General features: G+C 28.5%; 1 protein-coding gene across 3 annotated transcripts in view; it reads right to left on the bottom strand.

Moving 5' to 3' along the window:
* The window catches only part of LOC107446747 (presequence protease, mitochondrial), a 43901-nt gene that overhangs the window by 8664 nt on the left and 8223 nt on the right, over positions 1-27014 (bottom strand). For 2 of the 3 annotated variants that reach the window (XM_016061491.3, XM_071186032.1), the window contains 16 exons: positions 25960-26056; positions 25440-25600; positions 24321-24447; positions 22809-22897; positions 22125-22253; positions 20886-20999; positions 17607-17703; positions 16037-16171; positions 13186-13324; positions 11476-11589; positions 9840-9969; positions 6985-7105; positions 6286-6362; positions 5167-5332; positions 4248-4348; positions 1525-1633 (listed from right to left, as the gene is read on the bottom strand). In XM_016061491.3, the coding sequence (XP_015916977.1) occupies positions 1525-1633; positions 4248-4348; positions 5167-5332; positions 6286-6362; positions 6985-7105; positions 9840-9969; positions 11476-11589; positions 13186-13324; positions 16037-16171; positions 17607-17703; positions 20886-20999; positions 22125-22253; positions 22809-22897; positions 24321-24447; positions 25440-25600; positions 25960-26056 (1906 nt within the window). Of the gene's footprint in view, positions 1-1524; positions 1634-4247; positions 4349-5166; positions 5333-6285; positions 6363-6984; positions 7106-9839; positions 9970-11427; positions 11590-13185; positions 13325-16036; positions 16172-17606; positions 17704-20885; positions 21000-22124; positions 22254-22808; positions 22898-24320; positions 24448-25439; positions 25601-25959; positions 26057-27014 lie in introns of all 3 variants that reach the window. The other variant, XM_016061490.3, reaches the window with a different exon arrangement.

Raw genomic sequence — 27014 nt, 5'->3', positions numbered from 1 at the left:
CAAAAAGCAATTTTTATTAGTGGATGCAAATTAAAATCGTTACCAATCACAGACCAATCATTATTGGGATGAATAAGAGCAAAAAGAAATAACATCCAAGTTGTTGTTGTTTGTTTTTTTTATCGGGGGAGGGGAAGGGGTACTTAAAAGTGATTCCTAGCAAAGGACATTTTAGTCTCTATATCAATAACTATAGGAAGATCAATAACTATAGAAGGAAAAGAGCAAGGATTCTTAAAAATAAAAGATGTAGGTATGAGCAATTTGAAAAATAAAGAATTTCAATGGTCAATTTTCAATTATAAATCACCATTAGAAAAAAAGTTAGGTTTTCAGAGATGTAAATTAACAGTTTAACCAAGATTACTGATTAACTTCATTCAAATAAAATTTACAGATTAATTCTAATCAACAAAGATAGAGATCAAACTGATGAAAGAGCATAATGTGAGCTAGTAAGTTTTTCACCAATTGTGGATTATATATACGGACTGAGTAAAATACACAGTAATTAAATTAAGCAAATGTTTTCAAACAAATTAATTTTCAAGAATAACTATGATACCTGAATGAAAAAATAAATAAAACTTTAAATATAACGTGACAAGACACATGCCCAAGAAGAGACTCTACTTCCATGGATGTCTAAATGTACATAGCAGTAAGCTTCTAGGAAAAAAAGGAACAAAGGTTTCGATAAAGTCTTGGCCATTTAAGCATAGAGATACAGCGTCATTGATCCATAACAAATGAATGAGCATTCTACATAAATTAATATAGAAGCAAGGAGAAAGATGAGTAGTAACTGGCCTTTCTCGTAATGAAAGTACTGCCTTACAAGTGTAGAGATGTTACTACACTAGATAAACGGAAAACATCAATATTTTACGACGATATCCCGTGGCTTAGCTAGATTACAAAAACTAACAATTTGGCGAATCCGACCCAATCATCAATAGTATATCCAACAATCTATCTGCATGAATGCACCTAGTAACAGAAAATATTGACACTGAAACTCACGTAAAGTTGGATAATAGAACAAAATCCTAAGACAGAATTTTAATTTCAGGCGAATGAGAGCTGATTTTAACTGAATGGGTGAAAGAATCACGTGCATAAAAAAATAATAAGTTAAAAATACTATAAATCTCGATTAACAAGTCTTTAAGGAAATCTATAAAAGTCAGCCTAAATTCATCTCTGAAGCACTACCAGTCTTTAAAGACCGCAAAGTTAAAAAGGAAAATAGTTTTTATTCTTTATCCATATGAGTTAGGATTAGCATGAAATAAATGCAGAATTTAATAAATGAAAAAATAGCACAAAAATCAAGCTAAAACACAAACTACATAGTACATTCAAGATAATTAAACCTTTAGTGCTTCTCAAACTTAAACCATATCTAACAGAACCAAGAATATATGACAATAAAATATTCCTTTTAGGATTTGTAGAGAAAAACAAAGATAAAAACAACTTAAAATATGTACAATTTAATTAAAAAGTTTTTAAAAAACTTACCGGTGAATAATTTTTAGAAATTTCATTGCTTTGCCTAATTTCCTTGTTAAAGCTTGATAGCTGATCGAAAGCACTGGGCATAGCATTAGGAGTAGCATTTAAGGCGAATCTGAATTGAAAAAAATACCAAAATTATTCAAAATGAATGATATCAATAAAGTTTACATAACTGAAATTAACTACCTAATTTAAATCAAACTATTTATAAGGCTGTGGGAAGTATACTTTAAATCACTTTTAAATGTCGGTAGGAGGCTGTTTTCTTAATTATGAAATGCTTGACCGTTCTGATTACTATATAAATTCAAAGAAAAAGAGTACTAATGACAGACTTTGTTTATATAAATGTAACAGGGTGGGTAGCCAGATTTTTCAACATAATATAAGCCCCTTTTAAGCACTCAAAAAGTATTTTTAATCACTTTCCAAAAAAATATAATTAGGATCAAGACAGTCATAAAAAAATAAAAATTTCTATCCTTTAAAGTTCTTAATTTATAAACAGAAAATCAATAAAATTCAAAAACATTTTCAAAGACTTTACATAATCATGATAAAATAACTAGTTTCTGATAAATATTGCAGAGGAAAATCATGCATTTTTTGTAATTTAGAACAACAATCGATACAGCAAAGAAAAAATCTCTTTTTAAAAGATAGAAAGGTAAGCACTTTTTACAAACCCCGAATAGAAAAAGCACATTTAAGGCTTTTTAAAAAACGCACATCAAAAATAAGCACCCTTAAGCACTTTTTAAAAATGCTACGCACCCTGTGTAAGTAACAGTAAAATAAGCAATAGTCATGAAGTGAGATTTACACAAGAGAGCTATTTTCTTTTGTGTGTTATCTATTCATTTCATACAGAATTATATACATTCTTACATATAATATATATTCATGCAGAATATATTAAATTTGGTCATTAATAAACACAGAAGTTCAAGCTATTGGCAATTATTTATAGTAAGTAAAATATTGAAAACAACTCCTGACTTTTTCAAAAAAAACAAATTAATTTTAAGAAATAAGCTAAGTGAATTTCTTTTTATAACTCAATTTCAACTCCAAAAATATCTTTACATAAAATTACTACTGGGTCGCTACTCATATGTGTAAAAAAAGTTCCCTGTGTTTTTCCCTAAACATATAATACACAATATATTAAGAGGAAATACACATTCATTGCGCTTCTGAGAACTATATTAGGATCACTACGCTAGTTTTGGTTACTGGAAAAACTTGGAGATAAAAAAAACAACTCAACATAAAACAATTAATGTTACAAGAAATGAAATAATATAATATAGCTCGGTGCTTTAAAAAGTCTGCATTTTTAAAAGACAAAAATAATAAATAAATTTCCCTGTTTTTTCTCAATATGTAAGGAAAAAAATCAAATTCACTGCATTTTAACTGTTATTTTAGATGATGCTTAAATTCCCTGTATTTTACAGGTTTTCCCAATTCTCCCTATAATGTGGCAACCCTGTTAGAACACAATTATGCAATTTATGAAACAATTTATGCCATATGATAAGCTTTTAGAACCTATTTTTAATCGATATTTTATTCTAATATTCTGTTTTAGAAGAATTATGATTATTATCATTGAAAATATAGAGATATTATTTTAAGAAATTTATATAGTAAAAATTTAGTTATTTAAAAAGAAAAAAAGATGACAGGCTATGTGATGTCATTACATGTTTACTAGGTTTAAAATTTTCCGTATTTCATAAATTTAATCCTTTTTAATCTTTCCTAATCCCTCTTTAAATAAATCAGATAATTTATTTTTATTCAATTTTATAAAGAGCGAATATAAATATTTCTTTGCTTGATAAATGTATCGTTTAACTTTTTATTTCAAAACAAGTTTATAGCTAATAATTGTTCAATGCCACAACAAGAGAATATCAAAATCTGTTTTAAACCTTTCCTTATTCAACCACATTAAACACTAGCGTTATGAGGTTTACTTTAATTTCCCACAAACTTTTTGGCCTTAAATCTTTAGCCAGATCATATAAAATTTAATGTGAATAATGCAAAGTTTTTTGCTGCATTATTTTTCAATAACTTGCCACTTTTCCCCATGCTTTTAAACGTCAGTTAGCAAATACACATTCAATAATAATCTGAATTGAATTTGTTGAACTGAGGGGTTAGACGGCTTCTCATGTCCAATTGCCCACCCTCAGTCCAATCGTTGGATCTTTTGAAAAATCATATTACATTTGATCTCTTCAGCAATTGTCGTGTTAAGTATTTAATCATATTAAACAAATTATAAGAGATACTGAAGAGCATATCGTAGAATGGCACCATTGTAAAATTCTTTTCATCGCAACTTGCAAAATAAATGAACATTTAATTTCTACTCTTTTTCTCCATAAGATAATGACATTCTCATTTTTTGACAAACTAAAATAAAATAAAAAATATTTAAAATTTACTGCTGGCCCTATGAATTCAAGTGCCTTAAAAAAAAAACTCCGTAGTAAGAATTGTAAATAACTTATTCAATTTGCAACATAAAATTATACTATGAATATTATGTAATCTGAAAATATACAACGGAATAAACAAAGAATAAAAACTTTGAAGAAGGTCTGTAAAAATAAATAAAAATATCTTATATGAATAAATATGCTGTATCATAATTTCAAGCACAAAAAGCGAAAAAGAAAACATCATGTACTGCAATATTAAATAGTTACCTTTTGACTTTTTGGTGAAATAAATTATCAGCTAACTTCCTAATCTTTTGAAGTATTTCATCATGGTTAGAAGCTTCAGCCAAATTTTTCAAGAATATGAGCTAAAAGGAAATAATTGGAAATCAAAATAAATAAAAAAGGAAGAAAAAGCTTTTTAAAAATTTTTCTCAAGAACTATAAATTATATTTCCCTCTAAATCTTTTTAGATATGAATGAACAAAATGCATAATTATTGTATCAGATATTTTTATTCTGTATTAAATCACATACATTTCTTTATAGTTATGAAATTAACCAAATATTAGGAATTAATAAACACATTTAAGTATTTTATCTTTACTAAAATCCCCGCACTATTTCACACAAAAAAATTCTAATTTTTTCGTGAAAATTTCGATACAAATTTTGATTTTACTGAGTTTTTACAAGATAAAATTTTAGTTTCTAACTGATACTAAACAATTAATTTGCTTCCAAAACCCAATATTTCCTAACAAAAAATTCAATAAAAAAATTTTTCATTGAAAGAAACAAAAAATCAAAACTAAAAGAAAAAAGAATATAAGTCATAGAATCTTTAAATAAAATAGAGAAAAATACTTCATTTGAATTTAATTGGAACATGATAAAAAAAAACTTATTTTATTGGTTCATAAATTTTTTAGATTAGAAAAAAAAAATTTTTTTTTTTTTTGGGGGGGGGGGTAATATTTTTACACATTACTCTTAAAAGGCAACAAATGATACATCATATTTGAGTATATTTCAAATGTGATCCATTTAAATAGTGGATATAATGATATGCATGCAATCTTTATGCCATATTAAACAAATGCATATAATTATAATAAACTTATAGTAAAATTTAACTTAGAGATCAATATTTCTTAGATAACCTAATATAAAAAGTGTGATTACTTGAGCCAAGCCAGATGTTTTTTCTCTGACAGCAGCAACAGGTGAAAGGTAGCTGCTGGCCTTTCTCATGGCATATGCATGGCCACTATGGGACACCCCCTGGGCCATATCTGATGCAATCAGTCTCACCAACTGTGTGAAACGATCACCATCTTCAAGATGAACCCTGCAGTAAAAAAAAAATACTTTTCATTTTGTAGTAATAAGTAAAGGTTTACTTTAAAATAAAGTTAATATTAATGAGATGTAGGACAAACTTATAAAATTTTTCTAATGGACAATTGCCAGCTGTAGTATTTTAAACAGTGTCCTCTTTTCTAAACATGTGGCTAATTTTTTAAAGATCGAAAATTTTAAAGGATCAAGAAAACTTTCAATACTATAAATGTAAGGCTTATTTTTATTATGATTATGAAGTCTTTTTCAAATTATGATAAACATCATAATTTGAAACCTCAACCATCAAACCTCATTTTTAAAATGAAGAAAAATGTTAAGAAACAAGTGGGAAATAAAACAATTTACAAAATATGACAAAATCCTAATTCAATTGTTTTTCTTTAAAAAAAATGTGTAATAAAAGGCACATTTAATGCATTTTTGACTAAAAAAATGGGGAACCAGTTGGCAACTAACGGAAAACTTTTTAATCAACACTATGAGCTCTACTTATGTCCTTTTGAAGGTTCAAAAAAGAAGAAATGTCTCGGAATGAAGAAATGAGAAGAATGGTGGTAGCAAGTAAAAGTTTCCAACCATAATCATTAAGGAATATGCACAACGGAGCCGAATCACAAACGAGTCCATCGAAGAGGAAGATATCAATTCTAAAGCCTCATTTTTGCTGCCTGAATATACCAATTCGAGCTCCTTATGCCGTTAGTAAAGCAGAAAATATTAAGTTATAGTTCTACATTTTTACCGATATTCTTAAGAAATGGTACCTTTAAATCCTACTGCAAGCTGAGCCACAAAATCTTAACATATTAAAATTTTAAGCATTTTTCGACAAATATTTGCACATTTTCATAACATGAGGAAATTATTCCACACAGCTAAAATATGCTTGAAATGTTAAAAACTAACCAGAAATATAGAGAAGTAAAAAATTATACTTACTCATTAAAAATGTCCTTCCATAAGGCAAACATGTCTGGCATGTTTTTCTCCAGACAATAAGATGAAAGAAGTATTTCCTGAACAAAAAAACATAGTTATAAAGAGAAAAAAAATGAAATTAAATGAATTTAGATTATACATAAAAACTAATAATGATTAAATAAAATTAAAATTACAACACAAATTATGGTCACTTTAAATACATTATCACAAAATGAGATTAAGAGGGATTTTTTCTCCCTCCTGAAATTTTTTTTCAAATTCTAAGGAAAATTAAAACAACAACAATAGTAAAAGGCAAAAATAATTGCATTAGCTTAAACAATCAATTTTACTTTATCATGTACATCAACCAAAAAGGGAAATAACAATAATAATTATAAAGAAGAAGAAAGAAAATTATTTCCATAAAATTTAAATTATCTATTAATCTTATTCTATTACTTATTTCAACCATGTTTCACAAAAAGTAAGCACAATTTAATACTGCAACGTAAGTTTTCTATAAATCATTTTAAGTTATAGCAATGCAAACAATAAAGCAACAACCTTTCTGAAAATTTTATTTTTATAGTTTGCAATGCAATTTGACCTATTTGTTACAATAACTTATTAGTGACCAAAGAATATTTAAAGTTTAGAATGTTCCATTTTCAATAAAGCTTACATTTTAATGGTAAAAAAAAGAAATAAAGTTACTTGATCAAAATCGTTTCCAGTCAAAGGGTCTTGGAACAGATTTAACGAAGTACTGAAATTGCCCGTCTTCAGTTGAATTTCTTGGTCAAATTCCTTATAGTTTCTTTTACCGGCACCCATTCTAAAAACATAAATCAGCATTATGTTTTTAAAGTAGTTCACACACACATAAAACAGACAATAAAAAATATAATAACCGAAATGGGTCATCCGAAAATTCAAAACAAGCCAATTATTTATTTGTTTTGAATAAGATACACACAAAAAACTTTACTTTAAAAATCTGTTTCAGAAAAAAATATTCTGAAAAAAAAAACATTAAAATATATTTAGTTTTTAAAAGTCTAACTTTGTTACTAAACAGTTATACGTAACAGCAGTATTACAATTTAGCAACTGTTATAAAAAAACAACAGTGTTACAATTTATACCAAATACTAGAGAAAACACAAAACAAAAATACAAAGCCATTGACAAAAAAAGAAGAAATTTTTCAGCTTATTAACATAACTATTCAATAGAAAGAACAATAATTAATTTGAATGGCTAGAGTTTCTGGGAAAAACATATAGAGAAACATTTTCAAAATGTACAAATTTGTGCAAATTTTTCAAACTTACTATTTCCAAACAAACCATAATGATAGTAACTTTAAGGTATAACCGTTTTCAAAACGATGAATTACATAAATTATAAACAAAGAGTTACATAAATTATTCATCCATATAAATCCAACTCCATTGTGTTAAAACTAAACAACTGAGAATTTATTGCAAATTGTAAAAGTTACACATTTCTCTTCAAAGCAAAGCTCCTCAAGTTCAGGGATGTGATTGACAAAAACACAAAAAAGAGGAAGTTTATAACTGTAGCATTAAACGTGCAAAAGAAAAAATGATATGAATTCAATAGCCAATCTGATAATGATTACATTATTATCTATTCAAATAAATATAAATAAATGGTAATTATGTTCTTAACTAAAATCTTGATTAAAAAAAATTTTTTTTAATAATTTAGAAAACTTAGAGTAATTATGCATAAGCACGATTTTATGTATCACATCATTTTAAAAAACATTTCTTTAATGGTCAAAGGACCTTTATGGACTTTCTTATCAGTTCTTTGTTTTTCCGATGGTCTTTTATTAACATGACTGATCTGTAGACTGCGTTTTGCAGACTTTTGATCATCAGTGTTGATAGGACAAGAAAGTTCATTTCTCACACAATTTTTAGAGGCCTTAGATTAAGAATCGCGATGTTGGATTTCAAAATCACGTGAATAAGAATCGCGATGCTTGATTTTAAAATCGCGTGAAAAAGAATCGCGATGCCGGATTTTAAAATCGCGTGAAAAAGAATCGCGATGCCGGATTTTAAAATCGCGATGTTAATGCAGCAAAATATTGACCTAGGAGACAAGGACAGCGTCTGTATTGGCACTCTTTTCGAGCATATCAGTTGGAGGTCTTAATCTTTTCTTGCAAATCTTTTCTCAATGTTCAAAATGAATTTTATTTTTGGTATGTCACATTTCACAATAAAATTGGTCATATTCATAAATTTGATGAGTGACTGTTCATGAGGTTTCAATCTTATTACAGAAAAAAAATCTTCATAATGCAATAACAGGGTGCGAAGCCAGATTTTTCAACAAAAATAAGCACCTTTTAAGTACTTTTTAAGCACTCAAAAAATATTTTCACTTCCCCCCCCCAAAAAAAAATCATAATTAGGATCTGTGCAGTAATAAAATTGTTTTCCCCTATAGTTTAAAGTTCTTAATTTATAAACAAAAAATCAGTAAAATTCAGAAATATTTTCAAAACCTTTTACATAATCATGATAAAATAACTAGTTTCTGATAAATACTGCAGAGAAAATTGTCTAAACCATGCATTTTTTGTAATTTAGAACAACAGTCGACACAGCAAAGAAAAAATTTCTTTTTAAAAAATAGAAAATTAAGCACNTTTTTAGAGTCCGTGAATACTTATCGCAACGAGTAATGTTTAAACCGCGTATAAATTCGAATATCGATGTTTGATATTACAACCGCGTGATAATGATAACGAATCGCAATATTGAAATTTAAAAATATATATGAATACGAATCGCGACATTGGATTTTAAACTAGCGGGAATATGAATCGCGATATTGGGTTTTAAAAACGTTTAAATGCAAATCGCGATATTGGGTTTTAAAAACGCTTAAATACAAATCGCGATATTGAATTTTTAAATTGCGTGATTGCGAATTGATTTTCAACAAAAGAAGAAAAAAATTTTCAACAAAATATCATTTACTGCATAAAAATTTTTTCCGCGCGGAAATTTATGAAAAAAGAGCGGAAGATTTGGAAAAATCTGAAAAAAGCGGAAATCAGCGGATCCGCGGAAGAATCACATCCCTGCAAGTTTAATTTTTGGAAAAATAATTCTGCAAAACCATTTACTATACGGGGAATCTACAGTCGGCAGGGATCAAACCCATGACCTCTTGTACATGGGCCCAGTGCCCTACTAACGAGGCTATCCCGGCCCTTTCTTTCAAACCATTGTAGCAACATCATTTGCTTTAAAACTTTCATTATTAAACAAAACAAAAAATTAAGCATATGTAATTTTTTATTGATATCAAAAGTATAATATATTCCAGTTTGCTTTGCTTAAAAAGGAAATTCCTTTTACCTCCTACATAAGGGTTCCCACAACTTTGGAGGTATTAGGAAGCCAAAACAATTTAAAAAGAGAGTTCTTTTTTTATACTCAGTACAAAAAAAAATGGATATTCAGCTAGTAAAATATATGTTGATATAGTTATGTTGAGAGGAGTGTCAAGGAGGAACTTACTGTGTGATTACAGAACACATCAGAGGAAGGAGCATAAGATCTTCCTCAGACAGTCGATTAGCATCTAAAACAGCTCTGAAATAGACCACTTCATTTGTTGGTTGCTCACAAGTTTGTACAAGGGTGCCATCTGCAAATAACTTACACTTAATCAATTTAATAACTTATAAAAACTACTTATCAAAAAATTATTTTAAAAAAAATTACTGCTAAGACACACACAGTCAAATAGAAAAAAAAAAACGAAGAAAAAAAAACTTTTCCAAAATTTTACAGTAAACCAACAAAAAATTGACAACTAAGGGAAACAAAATTTATCTTTGCTTTTACGTTTCGGGTAAAAATATTGCTATGCTTAGTTGGGCCCTGTGATTTATAGCCGTCGTTGAACAGCCAACCCAATTTTGGGGTTACAACTACTAATGTTCAACTCCGTAGCCTTGTTATGCTGAACCTGATTTAGAAAATAAGGGAACATATGAATCAAGTATTGGGAAAACTTGCCTTTGTGGAAGACTCTTTGTTGGAGTTAACCAGCATTTGCATTGCATGAAGAGGAAAACCACAAAAACCTCCCAACGTTAGCTTGACGGCGACTCTAACCTATGATCCATCTACCATAGAAGATATTTTACATCAACACTATGGTGGGTGCAAGCCATCTCTGGGATTGGAAGGTGAACGCTCTATTCCCTGAGCCACCACGTCAAATCAAATTTACAAGATTTTAGACTTGTTTTGGGTAGGGCAGGAGGTGATGTCAGAAATCAAGATCTCCAATAAAAGTGTCACATTCCCGAGTACAGAAATTTCTCCCGCTTAAATTCCGTGCGTGGATGTGAAAAATGAATAATGCGTTCATACAATGCAAACATTAATACTTTGAAAGGAATTCAGAGAAGTTGAACCCATAATGAAAAATATGTTTTCAGTGTAATTCAAGGTAACAATTGACGAAGCAAAGAAGAAGTGGTCAATGAAGCACTTTAAAACAACCAATGTAAAAAAAACACCTTTAAACTGACACTATATCATGGGAGAAACTTAGCATGGCAAATTTTATTTAACCTTCTTTCGTAATTTAAATTTTAAAGTTAAGAGAAAAGTGAGCTCAAATGAACATAGAGTAAATCATGAAATTTCATATGCAGAAATTTTTTTTTTAAATATTAGCAAACAAATTATGGCAATATTTATCAGTACTATGCAGTGGGGAATTAATCCAGCAATATTTTATTTACATTTGATACTTTAAAAACACTTTTTCAGCATTTGAAATTTCATGTCTTACTCTATGTTTAACTGAACTCATTTTTCTCTAAATTCTAAATATTCAAAGAAGACTCTTAAGAGCCATTAAAGAAAATTAAAATTATGGTGTTATAACGATTTTAAAAACACTGTAAAACCTGTTGCAAGTCATTTTAAAACTCGATGTGCTCTCAAAATGAAAATTTTTATCTCTTTCATAATTTCTTTAATTTTTTTTTTTTTTTTTTTTGGACATGTATGCTAACAAATAATGAAACTACCTTGTTCTGTAAATATATTTTGCATGCAAAAGAGACTAAGTTTAAAATATGTTTACCATGCATAAAGTCTATAATGGAAATTGTTTGGTTGGAGTTGCTCTTACCCAGCATTGAAAACTTCAGGGGAGTTTTTTCCAATTTCTCTTTCACATCTTTAATTTCTAAAGAAGGCAGGCAAGAAGCATCTGATTTAGTTTGATGTTTGGATAAATCAAGGCCTAGGAAAAATCAAAAAGCAATGAAGAAGGTTCAAATTTTTATCTATACAAATGCTAAATTAGCGTGACAGAAATAAAAACACAATAGTGACATATTGAGAACTTTTTAAACTACAGTTTTTAAAAATCCAATAGATTAAATAAACACACTGAAAGTTAGTCCAGCCTTTTCCCAAGTTTACAGTGCCATACTTTCTTGCATCGTGACTTTAGTTTCCTTATGTTACTCAATGCGAAAATAGTGAATAACAGCAAAATTTCAGTACAATTTTGCCCAGGGCCAATGGCATGCAGGGGTGTGAGAAATCCTAAGCAAGCTTCTGGATTAGATGCCTTTTAAAAAAGGAGTAAAATGCACTGAGAAGATAAAGAAAAAAATGTTTATAGGGCATATATTTATAATAATCCAATTTCAATATAAATGATAAGAGAAACTATTCTATAATTAAAAAATTAAATATTTCTAACAAAATTTTCTAATTTTAGCTTAAATGTGGTGAAAAATATTCAAATATTGATGACCTTATTGTCATTAGCCATTAAGGCAGAGACAGAGCAATTCTTCTTGTTTTCCAGTGGCGCCATCTATGGCCAAGAATTTGACTTCTGCCACACCCATATATTACACACGTTAAAGGGCAGACCTATTCATATGTCCATTCATTCACCCACAAATTGTAATTTTGACCTGAAAAAGAAATTGATCAATATCCAATTCAGTACCCCCAGAGGTATAGTTCCTTATGAGAACATTGAGGACTTTGTGACCTGACAGATTTAATGTGCACCAACCACCATTTACTACAGAGTCATCAGCCATCTGGGATCAAACTCCTGTTCTCACGAGTGAGTGTCCAGCACTCTGCCCACCAGGCTATCCCTGCCTCTTTTGATGTGATGACCTTAAACTTGCTTATTATTATCATTATTTTAAATTCAGGCTTTTTTTCCTTAAAAATAGTTTGCTCAAACCAAATACTGATCAGTTAAAAGAAATAAATTCCATACAAAGTTATTAGTTTTCAAACTCTTACAGCACTTAGTCATGGATTATATTCCCCCTTTGGCTTAATGTCTGGGGCTGTTACCACTTTGCCTAACACCTCTTCACAACGTTTATTGGGTTAAAGTAGTAGATAATTTTATATTTTATTTAATTTCCTTCGATCACCCAAACTATCATCAATCCATCACTTGATGTTAGTTTTTTCTCCAAACTTTTCAAAAAATTTTAATACAGTTTTGATGCATTTATTTTCAAGAAGAATTACTTTGCAAATTTTAAATTGAGCCAAATTAATGAAAATAGAGGGTCTGTTTCAAATAATCTGGCGAAAAAAAATTGGACATTTAAAAATGAAGACAAATATTTAAACATTTAATGAATATAAATTTTTATGCTTATGGCGATATATAAGTCAGTTAAAAAGCAAATATCTATTTTTAAAATTTGACTTTTACTCATATACGTCTACAAGAAAAAATGTAACAGCTATTTTATAAAGAAAAGCATAAGATTATATGAAAATTGCAGGGTTAATTAGAGGAAAAATAAGTTTATATTTTAAGATCTAAAATAATTATTTTTTAAAATACCTTTTTCATAAATTTGTAATTTATCTTCCTCGCTTAAGACATTCAGCTTCGATTCAAGAAGTTTTTTCTCTTCCTCTTTCAGCTCAGCTTCAAAATTCTCTTTGGGCGACATCACCAAAGTCAGCTTATGAGCATTATTCTAAAAACCATAACAATAAAAATAACACTATTTTCACAATAAGACTATTTTTCAAACAATTTTAAATAATTAAGATTTTTTTAAAAAAAAATTTTTTTTACTCATATTAAAAAAACAATCGATAAATGAAGTAAAAAAGAGAAAATCAACTAAACCAAGCAGTCACTTTAAATCAGTAGTAGGAAAAACTACATTTTCTGTAGTTAACTACAACTACTTCATTACAATTGTAGTTAACAACTACATTTTTTGTAGTTAACTACAACTATTTCATTACAATTGTAGTTAACAACTACATTTTTTTGTAGTTAACTACAACTACTTCATTACAATTGTAGTTAACAATTACATTTTTTGTAGTTAACTACAACTACTTCATTACAATTGTAGCTAACAACTACATTTTTCGTAGTTAACTACAACTAATTCATTACAATTGTAGTTAACAACTACATTTTTTTATAGTTAACTACAACTACTTCATTACAATTGTAGTTAACAACTACATTTTCAGTAGTTAACTACAACTACTTCATTACAATTGTAGTTAACAACTACATTTAGTGTAGTTAACTACAACTACTTCATTACAATTGTAGTTAACAACTACATTTTTTGTAGTTAACTACAACTACTTCATTACAATTGTAGTTAACAACTACTTTATTCTCATTGTAGCGACTACAAACTACTTTCGAAATGTAGTCACTACTTTGCTACTTTTAAAAGACAAACTTAACTGGAGAACTTAATTTTCCAATATTCAAAATGATTTTCCAATATTCAAAATGATTAAAAAAATTGGCTAGGTTAAATATGAGGAGATACTAAGTTTTAATTTATGTTTTCATGAATTAGTTTGTTATTCTAAAGCACTTTTTTCTAATTTGTTTTTTATCTTTCAAACTCTATGCTTTTCTTAACAGTGATTTAAGAAATGCTTGGAAATTATAAAATGTTTGTGATTTAAGTGACCAATGTTTTTTTTTTTTTTAAATCCTCAAAATGTACAGTGAGAAAAACTAAACAAAAACGGGCCAAGCTGAATAACTTTTGATCTAATGATCGGATCTTCACATTCTATGAATCAATCTTAATGGTTTGAAGAGGTATATGCTAATTAATTAATACAGATGATATTTTAAAACATGAAATCACATACAAAAACGTAGTTCTGTGAAATTTTAAAAAAGCCATATTTAAAATTTGATTTCTCAGAAATAACTCCAGCGATTTTGCACAGATTTTTCCAAGCATCAGTTGTAGATTTTATTAACATTCGGTCACAGAAACATTCTCATTGCATATTTTGACGCCTCCACGAAGGCTCAAAAAATTTTGTGCGTTTGAACTTTGTTTCTTTATTTAAGTAACGTTAAAACTAGTTGCCAGAAATCACTACAACCTACTTTCTTTTTGTATTGCACTACTCAGTACAACACTTCTTTTAAGAAGCAGCACACTACACTGCAAACTATGGAAAAAGTAGTGATTACAGTATTTTAGCTACAAGTAGCATGCTACTTGTAACCACTGCTTTAAGTTAATAAAATTATAATAGTATGGTTAAAAAAATATGAAATTATTCAATATTTGAAATGAAAAAAGAGAAATAGAGTTTATAATTCAATAATTAGATAAACAATACCAGATAAGCAAATAAATTTTAAAAAATTCAAGCTAGAACAAAATATATAAAACAAATAAATAATTTTAATATTTACTGTATAATCTAATTTTGGAATTTTAAACTTCAGTTCACACTAAAATTAAGAATAAAATTAATTATAAAAAAAGCAGAAGTAAAATATGATAAATTATAAAATTTATATATTTATTTGATATAAAACTTTTCAAATGATAGACATGTTCTTATGTTACCGCATTTGAAACATGCGTAAATTTACATAAATAATTTGAAATAATTTAACCTCCAGAGACACAAGCTTCAAATAGAGATAAAAATGCCATTTTTATTTAAATATTTAGCTTAGACTCTAGTGAACTACTAAATGTGATGAAATACTTATGTTAAAAAAAATTTCAATTAATTAAACTTAATTATTGGTTTTTAGTAATTATCAATTATTACATAAGAAATGATAAATTTCAATTTTAAGCATTTTTTGAAAAGTGTGGGGTATTTTTAAAATATGTTTCTTCACAAAAAAAATAATAAGATATTTATATGCCATAAACCTGTCTAAACACTAACTTGATTTAAATTTCTTACTTCTCTTACAATTATTTACTGTAATTTAAAAATCCGATGAGTTCAAATTTAAGTACAATTCCACAGAGTCAATTGGTTTGAAAAGCATGCAAACAGAACGAAAAAACTTAAAAAATATTATTTTAAGTGATAAGTTTGATCCTCAATGTGTCTTAAAAGTTAAAACAAGGGCTTGTAATAAGTCACCCTGTTTAAATAGATAAATTTTTTACATCAAATTGTTCCTTCATAATGTTCCTGGATACTTAATACTTATTTAAGTTCAGATAATTTCCAATAGATAAAAGAACAATAAACAAATGCTTCTAACATTCAAATAGCCTAAAAGAAAAATGTGGGGTTTTCATCAAAAACTTTGTCTTGAACAATTTGACAATGAGACTTATTATAATGTAGCCACAAGTCCTTTGCATGCTAACTATAATTAAATCTCAAACTAAAGAAAATTCAAATGGAAAGCTACAATTTAACTGCCTTACTTTAAAGTACTGAACTATCTTGTCTTGTAAGAAATGGGGATTTTCATTCATCTGCCTTAAAAACCACTGGACATGGTCATTCACCTTAAAACCAGTCACTGGGCATCCATCATGATTCCATAAAGAATTCACACTCTAAAACATGAAATAAAAAAATAATTAAAACAGAAATGAGCCTACATTTTTTGTATTTCTTTTTTCTGTTGCCTTTTTCCCTTACTATAACAAAACTAAAATATTTTCAAAACTTAAATAAAGAATAAAATAACAATTTTTAAAAAAAAAACTCTCCAACTAAAATATGGAATTTTTTATTAACAAACTTTGATTAAATTAAAATACCAAAATTTATTTTAGAATGTAAAAAAAAACATACATTTTAGCTTTTTGGATTCTTTCTCGTCAAATATACTTTGCACTTATTCTTTGCAAGAAAATACTTAAAAAAATCTATGAAATGTTTCTTAAAAGCCTTACTGGTGCTCAATAAAATTGCATAGGTTTTCTAGAACCATAGAGGCCAGACAACATTTCACCAATGGCTATTTAAGGAGTTCTTCCTGCGATAGAAAGCTTTTAGGACCTGCACTAAAAATAGAGCATGCCAGCAAGTACAGCAATAGCTGGATATAACAAGTACAGTCTGACGACGAATTCCCAAAACATTGCCAAAACACTACCTAATATTAAATACAAAAAAATTATATGTTTATAATGATTTGAAAATTACTAGCCTTCGACTACTAGAACAATTTTTTTAAGGAAATATATTTTTCTGCTGTTTAAGTATATGAAAAAGTTAAAATCGGGAAAGCTTAATATTTATTTCTTGTATCAATACGAAAAAGCAAAAAATGAACACCGCTCCTTTTTTTAAACTTTTATTTTTATAGAGAGATGTGTAAGCAAATACTGGTAAAATTTTATTCCAAAGAAAATTTCTTCTGTTCTAGTTAGAAAACCTACCAAGTACTTCAAAAGAGTTTTATTGATATCATGCTCAGCTTTATATTAAATTAGCAATAACATCAAAAGGTGTTCATTTTTCACCTTGCAAAAACTTGCTACGATTTGTAAACATGTTGCTCTAATATTTTTGTCACAGACATTTTAGGACAGAACTGCGAGATTTAGTCTACAATCTGTATGCATAAGCAGTCACTCTAAGATAGATATTTTAAAACAAAATAAAAGAAATGATATAAACATGACTCTTTAAGTCTCTTTATTGCTATTTTAACATTAAATAAAAGAATTTTCTTAAAATGACAGGTTAACAATAACAACATTTTTATCAGCTATTATGAATTGTTGTTATAACAGAATTTTACTGTATTTTAAAATACCTAAATATTACTTTAAAAGACGTTTTGGGGACTTTTTTTATATTTTTGTTGGTTTAAGAAGTTATGTGCTTAGTCAAATTTTCAAGCAGTTTTTTCAATAAATAATCACAGTTAAAATTAAAAGACGTTTGCGACACAACAAAAAATTATTATGATTTCTGAATGCTGCCTTAGACAAAAAAGTAATGTAACTGTATAACTTTAATATGGAATAATATGCTCACCATTGCACAACTGAGACCAAATCTTGCTGTTCTGTGTTTTGTACCAATTTCAACAGAATGAAGCACTCCTTTGATGCGTTTTTCCGGAAACCCTGTCCTGAAAATATTAAAAACCAATGTATATTTTATTGAAGATTAAAATAACAAAGCAAATACATTTATCAACAAATAGTGTAATAAAAGTTTGAAAAAAATGTAAAATGTTCCAACAATTTGAGGAATTGTTGATTCAAGAAATGATTGCAGAATTAAAGATTGGCAAAGTGATACCAATAGCAACATTTATGGAAGCAGTGTTGCCAGAACTTAAGATTAAAAAGTAGCGAATGTGAGCTTCAAAAGTAGCGGATTCGAACATTTTGTAGCCCAAAAAAACTACGTTATATATATATATATATATATATATATTNTTAAAATTTTAAACAATATTTTATAAGTAATATTTAATAAACTATTCTTTATATTTGTAGTACATAAGTAAGAGAAGTACTAGTGTGGACACGGGCCAGTGTATACAAATGGAAATTTTGGTTGTTGTTTATCACATAAAAAATATCTGAAAATTTTGGCAGATTGTCAAAACTGGGTTGCGTTTCCGCATAAATGGTAGCTAGAATAAAATAGAACAGTGTAACGAGGTTCGATACCGCGCACCCTCGGTCCCAAGGCAGGTTGATCAAAGTGATCACCCACTCGCTTACTGACCGCAACCAGTAATGCTTGACTTTGGTATTCTACTGGGAGCCGTGTCTTACTGTGGGACTTACAAAATCAAATAAATGTAAGTTAATTCTAACACTATTTAACTCTTTCCCTCAAGAAGTGCCTCTCTCGCATAATTTTATTTTACTTTATAAACATCTTTGAACAGCTGACCCAATTTTGAGTTTACGGCTAAAAATGTTCAACTCAACAAGAAAATTCTTGGATCAAGTATTGGGGGAAATTTGCCTTCGTGGAGGACTTTTTGATGGAATTAACCGGCATTTGCGTTACATGGAGAGGAAGACCACGAGAACTCTAACAGTTAGCCTTACGGAAAGGGGACTCAAGCCCTTGATCCGTCTACCACTGACATACCTGCCAACATTTACGCATTTGGCGTAAAATTTTATTTTTATATTTAAAGTGGTAGTAAAAATGTACTATTTTTTTCTTTTATAAACCTAATTTTTAAATGATTTTGATCACCACTATTCTTAAAAAAATTAAGAATATATAATAATATGCGATACTATCATGGTTATCAGCTTAAGCTTCTTCAAATACAAAGTATTTTTTTGCGAAAAATTGAAATTTTAATTCCATTTAATACCACTGGGAAAAGTCATAATGAAAGTGATTAAATGTTGGCAGGTATGCACTGAGGATATTTCACGTCAGCTCTGTGGTCGGTGCAAGTAGGATGCGGAATTCGTATCGACCAGCCATCGCCGAGATCGAACCCCGGTTCACCTCATTGGAAGGCGAACACTCTCTCCCCTGAGCCATCGCGGCTCAGCCAGTGATATTTGACTTCAATGATCTGCTGGGAACCGTGTCTTAACGATCAGTGCACTGAGGGACTTAAATTTCAGTGAGCTGCGTTCATAATTTCGCCAAATTCAATATTTCGTTTTAGCTCAGATTACAGGTCACTCGATTTTTCCAGATGATAAGCGATTAATAATGGTTGGAGTTAAAGCTTTTTTCCCCCATCATACAAGCCGTGCATTTTTCCATATATATCTTTGAGTTTTCACGAGTCTATAATTTGAAGCATAGATAGGGAGAGATTCTGGACTCTGCGCAGCAAAACAAAACAAGAATCCAAAACTAAAGCTGATGCGTTTTCAGAAATAAAAGAAAATATTTTTAAAAAAGATAAAGAAACTGCAGACTTTACAGAATCTCTCATTTTATAATAGGAAAGGAAATTTTTTTTTATAAAATATTTCTGTGAGATAAGTAGCATGAAATTCTCTTAAGTAGCGCATTTTTAAGATTTGTAGCTTTTGAAAAATAATGAGTAGCCCAAAAAGTAGCGGGTAGCCCAAATACGATTTTATGTAGCGGGGAGTTTTAAAAGTAGCCCAATCCGCTACTTGTAGCCCAATCTGGCAACACTGTATGGAAGCCCTCAAAGCGTTTCAATTAATGAGTAAATTTCAGTATTCACACAATTGTAAGGAACAAGTTTGTTTCTTACATTTTCAAGATGTAATTTTATACTTTTTGTCGAGCTCACACTAACTTCACTGAGAAAACTTTCCCACCTGAGAAAAGGAAAAATCCTTCAATCACTCAACTGTGGCCTGACTCTTGATTCCTTCTTTCCTAGTAAGGAGCCCAACTTATTTAAATTTATATAGCTTGAGTTTGAACTCCCTTTTCGTCAGTTTCTGCACTGATTCAAAATTGATTGCAGTCTCATGCGGACCCTCGAACTATGTTCTGCCTACTTTTTGATGATCTTGCGATTCAAAGATGTAATAATGGCATATTTTTTTTTCACCTGGAGCAGTCACCTTTTTGGTCAAGCTTCTTGAAGTCTTTCGTGGTCTTGGAAATAGTTTTTTGAGGTACAGTGTGCAAAAAAAAAGAGACCACCATAAATAACTTTTGATCTTATGATCAGATCTTCATGAGAGCTAAGACTCATTCTTAATGATTCCATGGGAGGACCTCAAATATGATAATTAATGAGTGCAGCTGATATTTCTAAGTTACAAATTCAGATACTAAAATATACTTTGTCTAAATAAGCGTACCTTTTTATCTACAGATTCAGGCTTTTGATCCCTAAAATGTAGGAGGTAGCGGCAATTAGGGAAATAGGTACCCCATAGTTTGACCAAGAGAGCAGTTCACTGTTCTCTTGGTCAATTTCAAACCAGAAAAACAAGCACAAGTACAAAAAATAAGCAAAATTCAATGAGTAAATATTATTTGACCGTAAAAAAATTTTCTTAAAAAATGCATTAAGGGCTATTTTGTAATTTGTAATAATCCTGCATCATTTAATATATAAAAAAAAGAAAGAAAAACTTTTTTTAGGGAGGTACAAAAAGTTTTCAGCAAAAATTGGTCTACAAAATATGAAATGTTATTAAAACATTTTTGTTTGAAAAATCTAATAAAACAAAAATTACCTATGTATAGAACAGCTTTTGTATTGTAATTATATTAATAATATAAAAATTCCCTTTAAAAAGAATTTAGAATTGTACAATATTGCACAAGGTTACATGCAGAAGTGTTAGAGTAGAAAAAAAGAAAAAACAAGTAGAATTCACTTACTTAATAACTTCATCAAAAGTGGATGCAATAACGTCTTTAACACGATCAACATCTCCTTCAGCTATTTCTCTAACCCCCACAGAGAAGACACTTTGCTTGAAGTGACTCATGTATCTATGAGTAGAATAAATTATTGAACTTTTAGCTCTATACACAGTAAATAAATTGTCTCTATCTATATGAATAAATCTGCCACATTGTTTTGTTATGTATAACTAAAAATTTACAAAGTTCAGACACCAAGTTTATGCCTTACGATGAAATCACTAGCCAGACACAATTTACAAAATTAACAAATATTTATCAAAGGAAGGTGAAGCAAATTTTTTAATATCAAAAAGAATAACCAGTGCCAGCAAAAACTGATACAATGGAATACCAACAAGTCATGCAGTGGGTATCTCGATCTTGATTGGTTGTTGAGATGTGGAATTTATTCAGGTTAGAAACTGTTCCTTCCATTCAATTTCGTGTAAACCAAACCCGTCAAAATTATCTTAAGTGACATTTTTTCTCGAAGATTGTTTCACAAAAAATTCAATTCCTTCACAATAACATTATTTAACACAAAGGCAGGCATGAAGTCATGTAGAGCATAAACAAATTATGAATCAAAGTTGCCAGGCAAACAAAATAAAAATATATCATGGACTGGTTACAATAAAATAAACAAACAAATAATAAATATAAGTTCAGTAAAAGACGTAGACGAGAAATAATTACATTTCAACACGATGCGAGATACGGAGCTGTTTATAATAACTACATTTTAATTTACATTCTAATTCATAAGGAGAAACTAAGTTCAACTTTAACCTGCCATTTTGCTTAGAAACGAACAGCTAGCGCTGAAGTCATAGGACACATGTGTGGGTATCTATACCCAAACGTGGGTGGGTATGAGTACCCAATTCTAGATAATATAAACAAAACAAGAAAAGGGTAAACTTCTGTAAAAGTATGTGATGACATTTTTACAGTGGCAAGTAAATATTTTACATAAAAAAAGGGGGGGAAGGAGTTTTAAAAAAAAGGAAATTTGTTCTAACCAGGCTGTCTATAAACTTGCCAAGTCCTTAAGAAATAACTAAGAGTCAAACATATGGAAATAATTAAGTAAGGAAATAAGTGGGAAATAAATAAATAAAAAATTATTTAAGGAAAGAGCATCCTCACAATATTATAAATAAAGAATTCTTTAAAGAGTGTAAGAATTAGTATGAGGCCGACATTACTTACCCTGTGGCCGGACTGAAATCAGGACCAATTCCAGTCTCAATGAGGTTTTGATAAAATGGAGCACTTGGTCCATCAGTCAATAAATTTGCAAGAATCGATAAGGCAAAACTTTCGTATGTGTTTGTGATCCTATCAGGAAAAGAAGAAGAGGCTAAAACTATTCAAATATTAATGTTAAATTAATCAATACATTATTTACTTAAATAAAATAAAAATTCTTACAGATATTCTGTGACTTTTAAAAATTTAATTAGTTTAAAATTCTTTTTTAAAAAAAATTTTAAAAAATTCTTTTTGAAAAAATACACGGAAAATTTTTTTTTTAAATATTTCTGATACAAGGAAAAATTTTTTATATAAACACTAATGCAAGAAACAGAATATGCGAGTATAAGTGCTGTCGGAGTGCTGTCATTGAAGAATATCAAGTAAGAGTGCTGTCATTGAAGAATATCAAGTCAGAGTGCTGTCATTGAAGAATATCAAGTAAGAGTGCTGTCATTGAAGAATACAGATGGGAGAAGATAAATATTATTTTAAAAAGGGACTCGTTTTTAGTATAAAAGTATTCGAAAATTTGAATGTGCAAGGTTCTAAGCATTTATAGTTTTTAAAGTCTACTTGAATCACTGACAAGTACAAGCAAAAATGATTCATAAAAGTAAAAAAAAATTTTAAACTTACTTGTTAAGAAGAAAACTTTGACTAATCATGTGCTGTTTCTCTGGGATCGCAACCAAAGGATCAAATTTGTTAAAAATGTGAGCCTCTTTCTGAAAATGAAATTACAATTAGCAACCAATGCTAACCAACGTAAGTAAAAATTCGAAAATTTGGAGAATGCTAATTTATGAATCAAGTTCAACTTTTATTTGCATTTTGCAACACCAATTATGAAACAAGAATCACCAAAAAACAAGAATCAAAACATTAAAATTTTGAATTAAGTAATTTTTCAATAAATCAAATGATTCATTTAAGTCTTTAAAAGAAAATAAATAAAACGTTTTACAGAAAATCTGCTCGCTAAAACATAAATGATAAATGAATAAATAGTGAAAACACACAAATTCGAATCCAATTGAGTTTTTAATATTAAAAATTATATTACTTTAAAATTACTAAAATGATATAATTAATTTTTAAATTCCAACAGCGTTCTACCTTAGCATTTTCAGAGGAGCGGCCCGCACAGCCTGCCCTTTGATTCCTATAAAAGCACCCCCTCTTTTTGTAAAAATAATCATTCCTTAAAAACTCTGCCATCCCTTTAAAAACACCACCTTTTTTCCATATTCAATTTTGAAAAAAATAAATTCACTGTATAAATAATAATTACACACTGGTAAAATTATCTTTGTCTATAAGTTTAAGTCTGATTACTATTAAAAATATTTACTTTGGTAGGATTATTTTCAACTTATTAAATTTTTATAAGTTCCTCTCTTTTTTAAGGGAGAGATAATACATTTTGTAATGATATTAAAATTATTTTTTTAAAAAAATACTTATTTTTTTTTTAAAAAAAATGCACCTTTAAATGCTTATTTCTTCATAATTCTCAATTTAAATTATAGAAAAAAAGCTTTCAAGTTGTTTTTCAATTAATCAACTTTTCTAGTTTACTGTTTTTTTTAAAAATATTATGCACAGAGATTGCCTATTAACATAGCTTTAATTAGTTTTATAAACTACAATTCTTTTTTCGTATTTTGATAATGAGAGAGAATTGTGAATTGAATATTTTGTGAAATATACACGTAAAATAGTATAAGAAAGTAATTAAAAAATTATTGAGGATCAAATTCAGTTATTACAGAATATTACATATTTTCATACATTTTTACAGAGTTAAGTGTATGCCCTTTCAAAACCAAAAGTGTCTATTCTGAGTTAGGCAGCGCCCTGCTCTTCTGTGTTCTTCGAGAGAACTCTCAATCTAATATGAAATAAATTTTTCAGAGACATTTTTAATAATAGTCTTCAAAAATATTAAATGATGTCAATTCTCTGCTTGTTTCATTAGATTTGTTTATTAATATAAAATTAGAAGAGTTCAGGAATATGATTCACTGCACATAAAAACACAAACTTGGTAAGATATATAAAATTTAATAAATAAATTATAAAGAACCATGATAACAAAAAAAATCTTCTTTTTTTTTATAAATATTAAAAAATATAAGGGACACTTACAGGCTCTGTCCAAGGTACAACATCAGGTACTTTATTATTTACTTCTAGCTTTTTGAAATACCTTAATACACTTGCTTCAATTGCTTCTAAGTGATGCTCTAAACTCATATTGCCATATGTAATAAATCTTGAAAGAAAGAAAACAGGGAAAATGCAAGTTAGAAAATTAGTACAGTGCTTTACTTAAATGAGTTTTGCATTTATCTAAATGCAAGGTATTTATTGAAAATGGTTACTATGAAACAAAAAATTATTTTAAATGCATTTTACCATCAATGTACTAATTTAAATACCACATTCACATAATAAAAGCATTAAAAATAATTAATGCTATGAATTTTTGTGTTAAGTTTTCTACATATTATTAAGAAACAGCAGAGTTTTGTCCAAATTAGTCTAGTATTTTCTTATATTGTAAGATTGAAGGTATTAAGAATGTGTACTCTCAATATATATACATACAGTAGAACCCTGATTTTAAGTTGTTTGTTTTGTACAATATCTTGCTTCCTACATAATTTTCTGCTGGTTCATAAGGATTGCCTATACCAATAAAATTATCCCTGATTTTATGTGATCTTTTTTTAAGAGAGAGAGATAGGCTTGTTCATTGGCTGTTCAAACTTGTACTGATTGTCTTTTTTATCAATGAGAGGGGATTTCCTCACAGAGTTAAAATCAAAAAGGCAGTCATTAAATCAATGGGTAAACTACAAACAGGGAAACATTTACCTATAAGTTTGTAGATATAAAATATACACCGCGAAGAGTAGAAAGGCCAAAATACCATTTCAGATCAACCTATCAATTAAAGACCATTAAATTATTCCATAAACATATTTCCCACAACTTCGAACTGTCCTCTCCTTGTCAGCAAAAATAAGCCAACCATAAATATGCTGATTAATTTGTGCTGTGGACATTTAAAGTTACAAAATCTGACACAGAAGTTTCTTTTTTCTGAATAAACAAATCTTTTTTTTTTCTTCTGGCAGATTTGTATGGCTTAGAACCATAAAACATGAAGGCAATAGTAATCTGTACATACGGTCCCAATAGTTGAGCTATTAGAAGAAAATCACCAGTAAAGGTATGATTAGGTAAAAGGTAAAAACTCACCGACTGTTGCTTGGGTGATAATGATGAGAATGGAATTGTTTAAGAGCTTCCCAGCTGAGAGTTGGAATGCACAGTGGATCTCCACCGCTTATGTGGGTATAATTGTTACTTGGAAAAAGTCTCTTTTTCAGATTATAATAATAATAAGCATTAGGGTCAGACTATAAGGAAAAGAAAGTCAATTAGTTCAGTATGAAATAATTTGAAGGAAAAAAAATTAGTCATTTCTCTTGGACAAAATAAATAAATAATAAATAGCTTTTTCAAAAAGTTTAAAGTGAAATTATTATTACTGGCAGCAATTAATAAAAAATTTGTTAAATACCTATTTGTATAAACTTATTTTTATATTCCTCATTAAAAAAATTTAAAATGAATACTGTTATTTGTTTTTAAAAATATTTTGCAACTTTTTGTAAAAATAATGTACATAAAATTCTTAAAAAAAATGAATAATCTAATTTCTTACTAAGCAAATTTTTAATAACTATTTTTATTTCTAACTTCTACTTTTACTTACATAAACTCCTTTCATTTCATTGAATACGACACCTTTCAAAATAATGGGTGAGCTTCTATCATGGATGTTTTCATGTTCTAATCTCCAACCTTCTTGCCTTTAAAAAAAATGCTAATAAAATCAAACTAGCACTTGTAATATATAAGCTAAAATGAAATATAAGTTAGTTATTTGGAATGCTAAAATTTTAAGAGGCCTCTTTTCTTGCCAGAATGGATTTTAAATTAGGTTTTTGATTTTTAATCTTAACAATCTTTTATTTATAGAATACAGTTTGACAGTATTTCACTTTAAAAAGAAAATGCAGAAACTTATTAGCATTAATTACCTAATTTAATGTAATCTTAAACCAAGAAAGTGAAATTATTATTCAAATTGCTACTAATTATTATTATTAAATTATTATTCATAATAATTATTATTATTCATTATTAAAATTATGTATTATTCAAATTAGGAGAAATAGTACTTAATAAATGTTAGAACTTCCTATGTTGTTGTTTTTTTTTTTTAAATTAGTTTAATAAAATTACGCAGTTTACATATTTGGATTGATATTACAGTAGAAATGTCTATTTGTTTTTAAAATTTATTTATACTTGACCTTTACTTTTTATTTAAATTTATTATTATTTTTCCTTTCACTACGCATTCGCTTTTAACTGTAACATAATTCCCTCAAATAAATTTTGAAGCAAAAAGAGGCTACAAAATTTAGAAAATTTAACAAGCCAAAATTGTGTCGAAAGTGGTACCAAATTTAAACAGCCAAAAATTTTTGTCAGAAAAATGACAGGTGTATGAAAAAAAAATTCAAAACTAACACTCAGTTAGCAATATAAAATTTGTAAGGAAAAAAAAATTTTTCACATGCAAAATATATATATATATATATATCAGGGTTGGCAGGTTTTTGACATGTGACAGTTTTTGACAGTTTAAACCATGGTTTAAACCGTCACGTCAAAAACCTCACTGTCAAAAATGTCGAAAATGTCAAAAACCTATATTCATATGTGAAATTTAATTAATACATAAAATTTATATATTTTTTA

The sequence above is a fragment of the Parasteatoda tepidariorum genome, chromosome 9 (genome assembly GCF_043381705.1).
Source record: "Parasteatoda tepidariorum isolate YZ-2023 chromosome 9, CAS_Ptep_4.0, whole genome shotgun sequence".
In the NCBI taxonomy this organism is placed as follows: Eukaryota; Metazoa; Arthropoda; class Arachnida; order Araneae; family Theridiidae; genus Parasteatoda; species Parasteatoda tepidariorum.
Note: the sequence above shows the minus strand (reverse complement) of the source record. Positions and strands in the feature narration are given on the sequence as shown.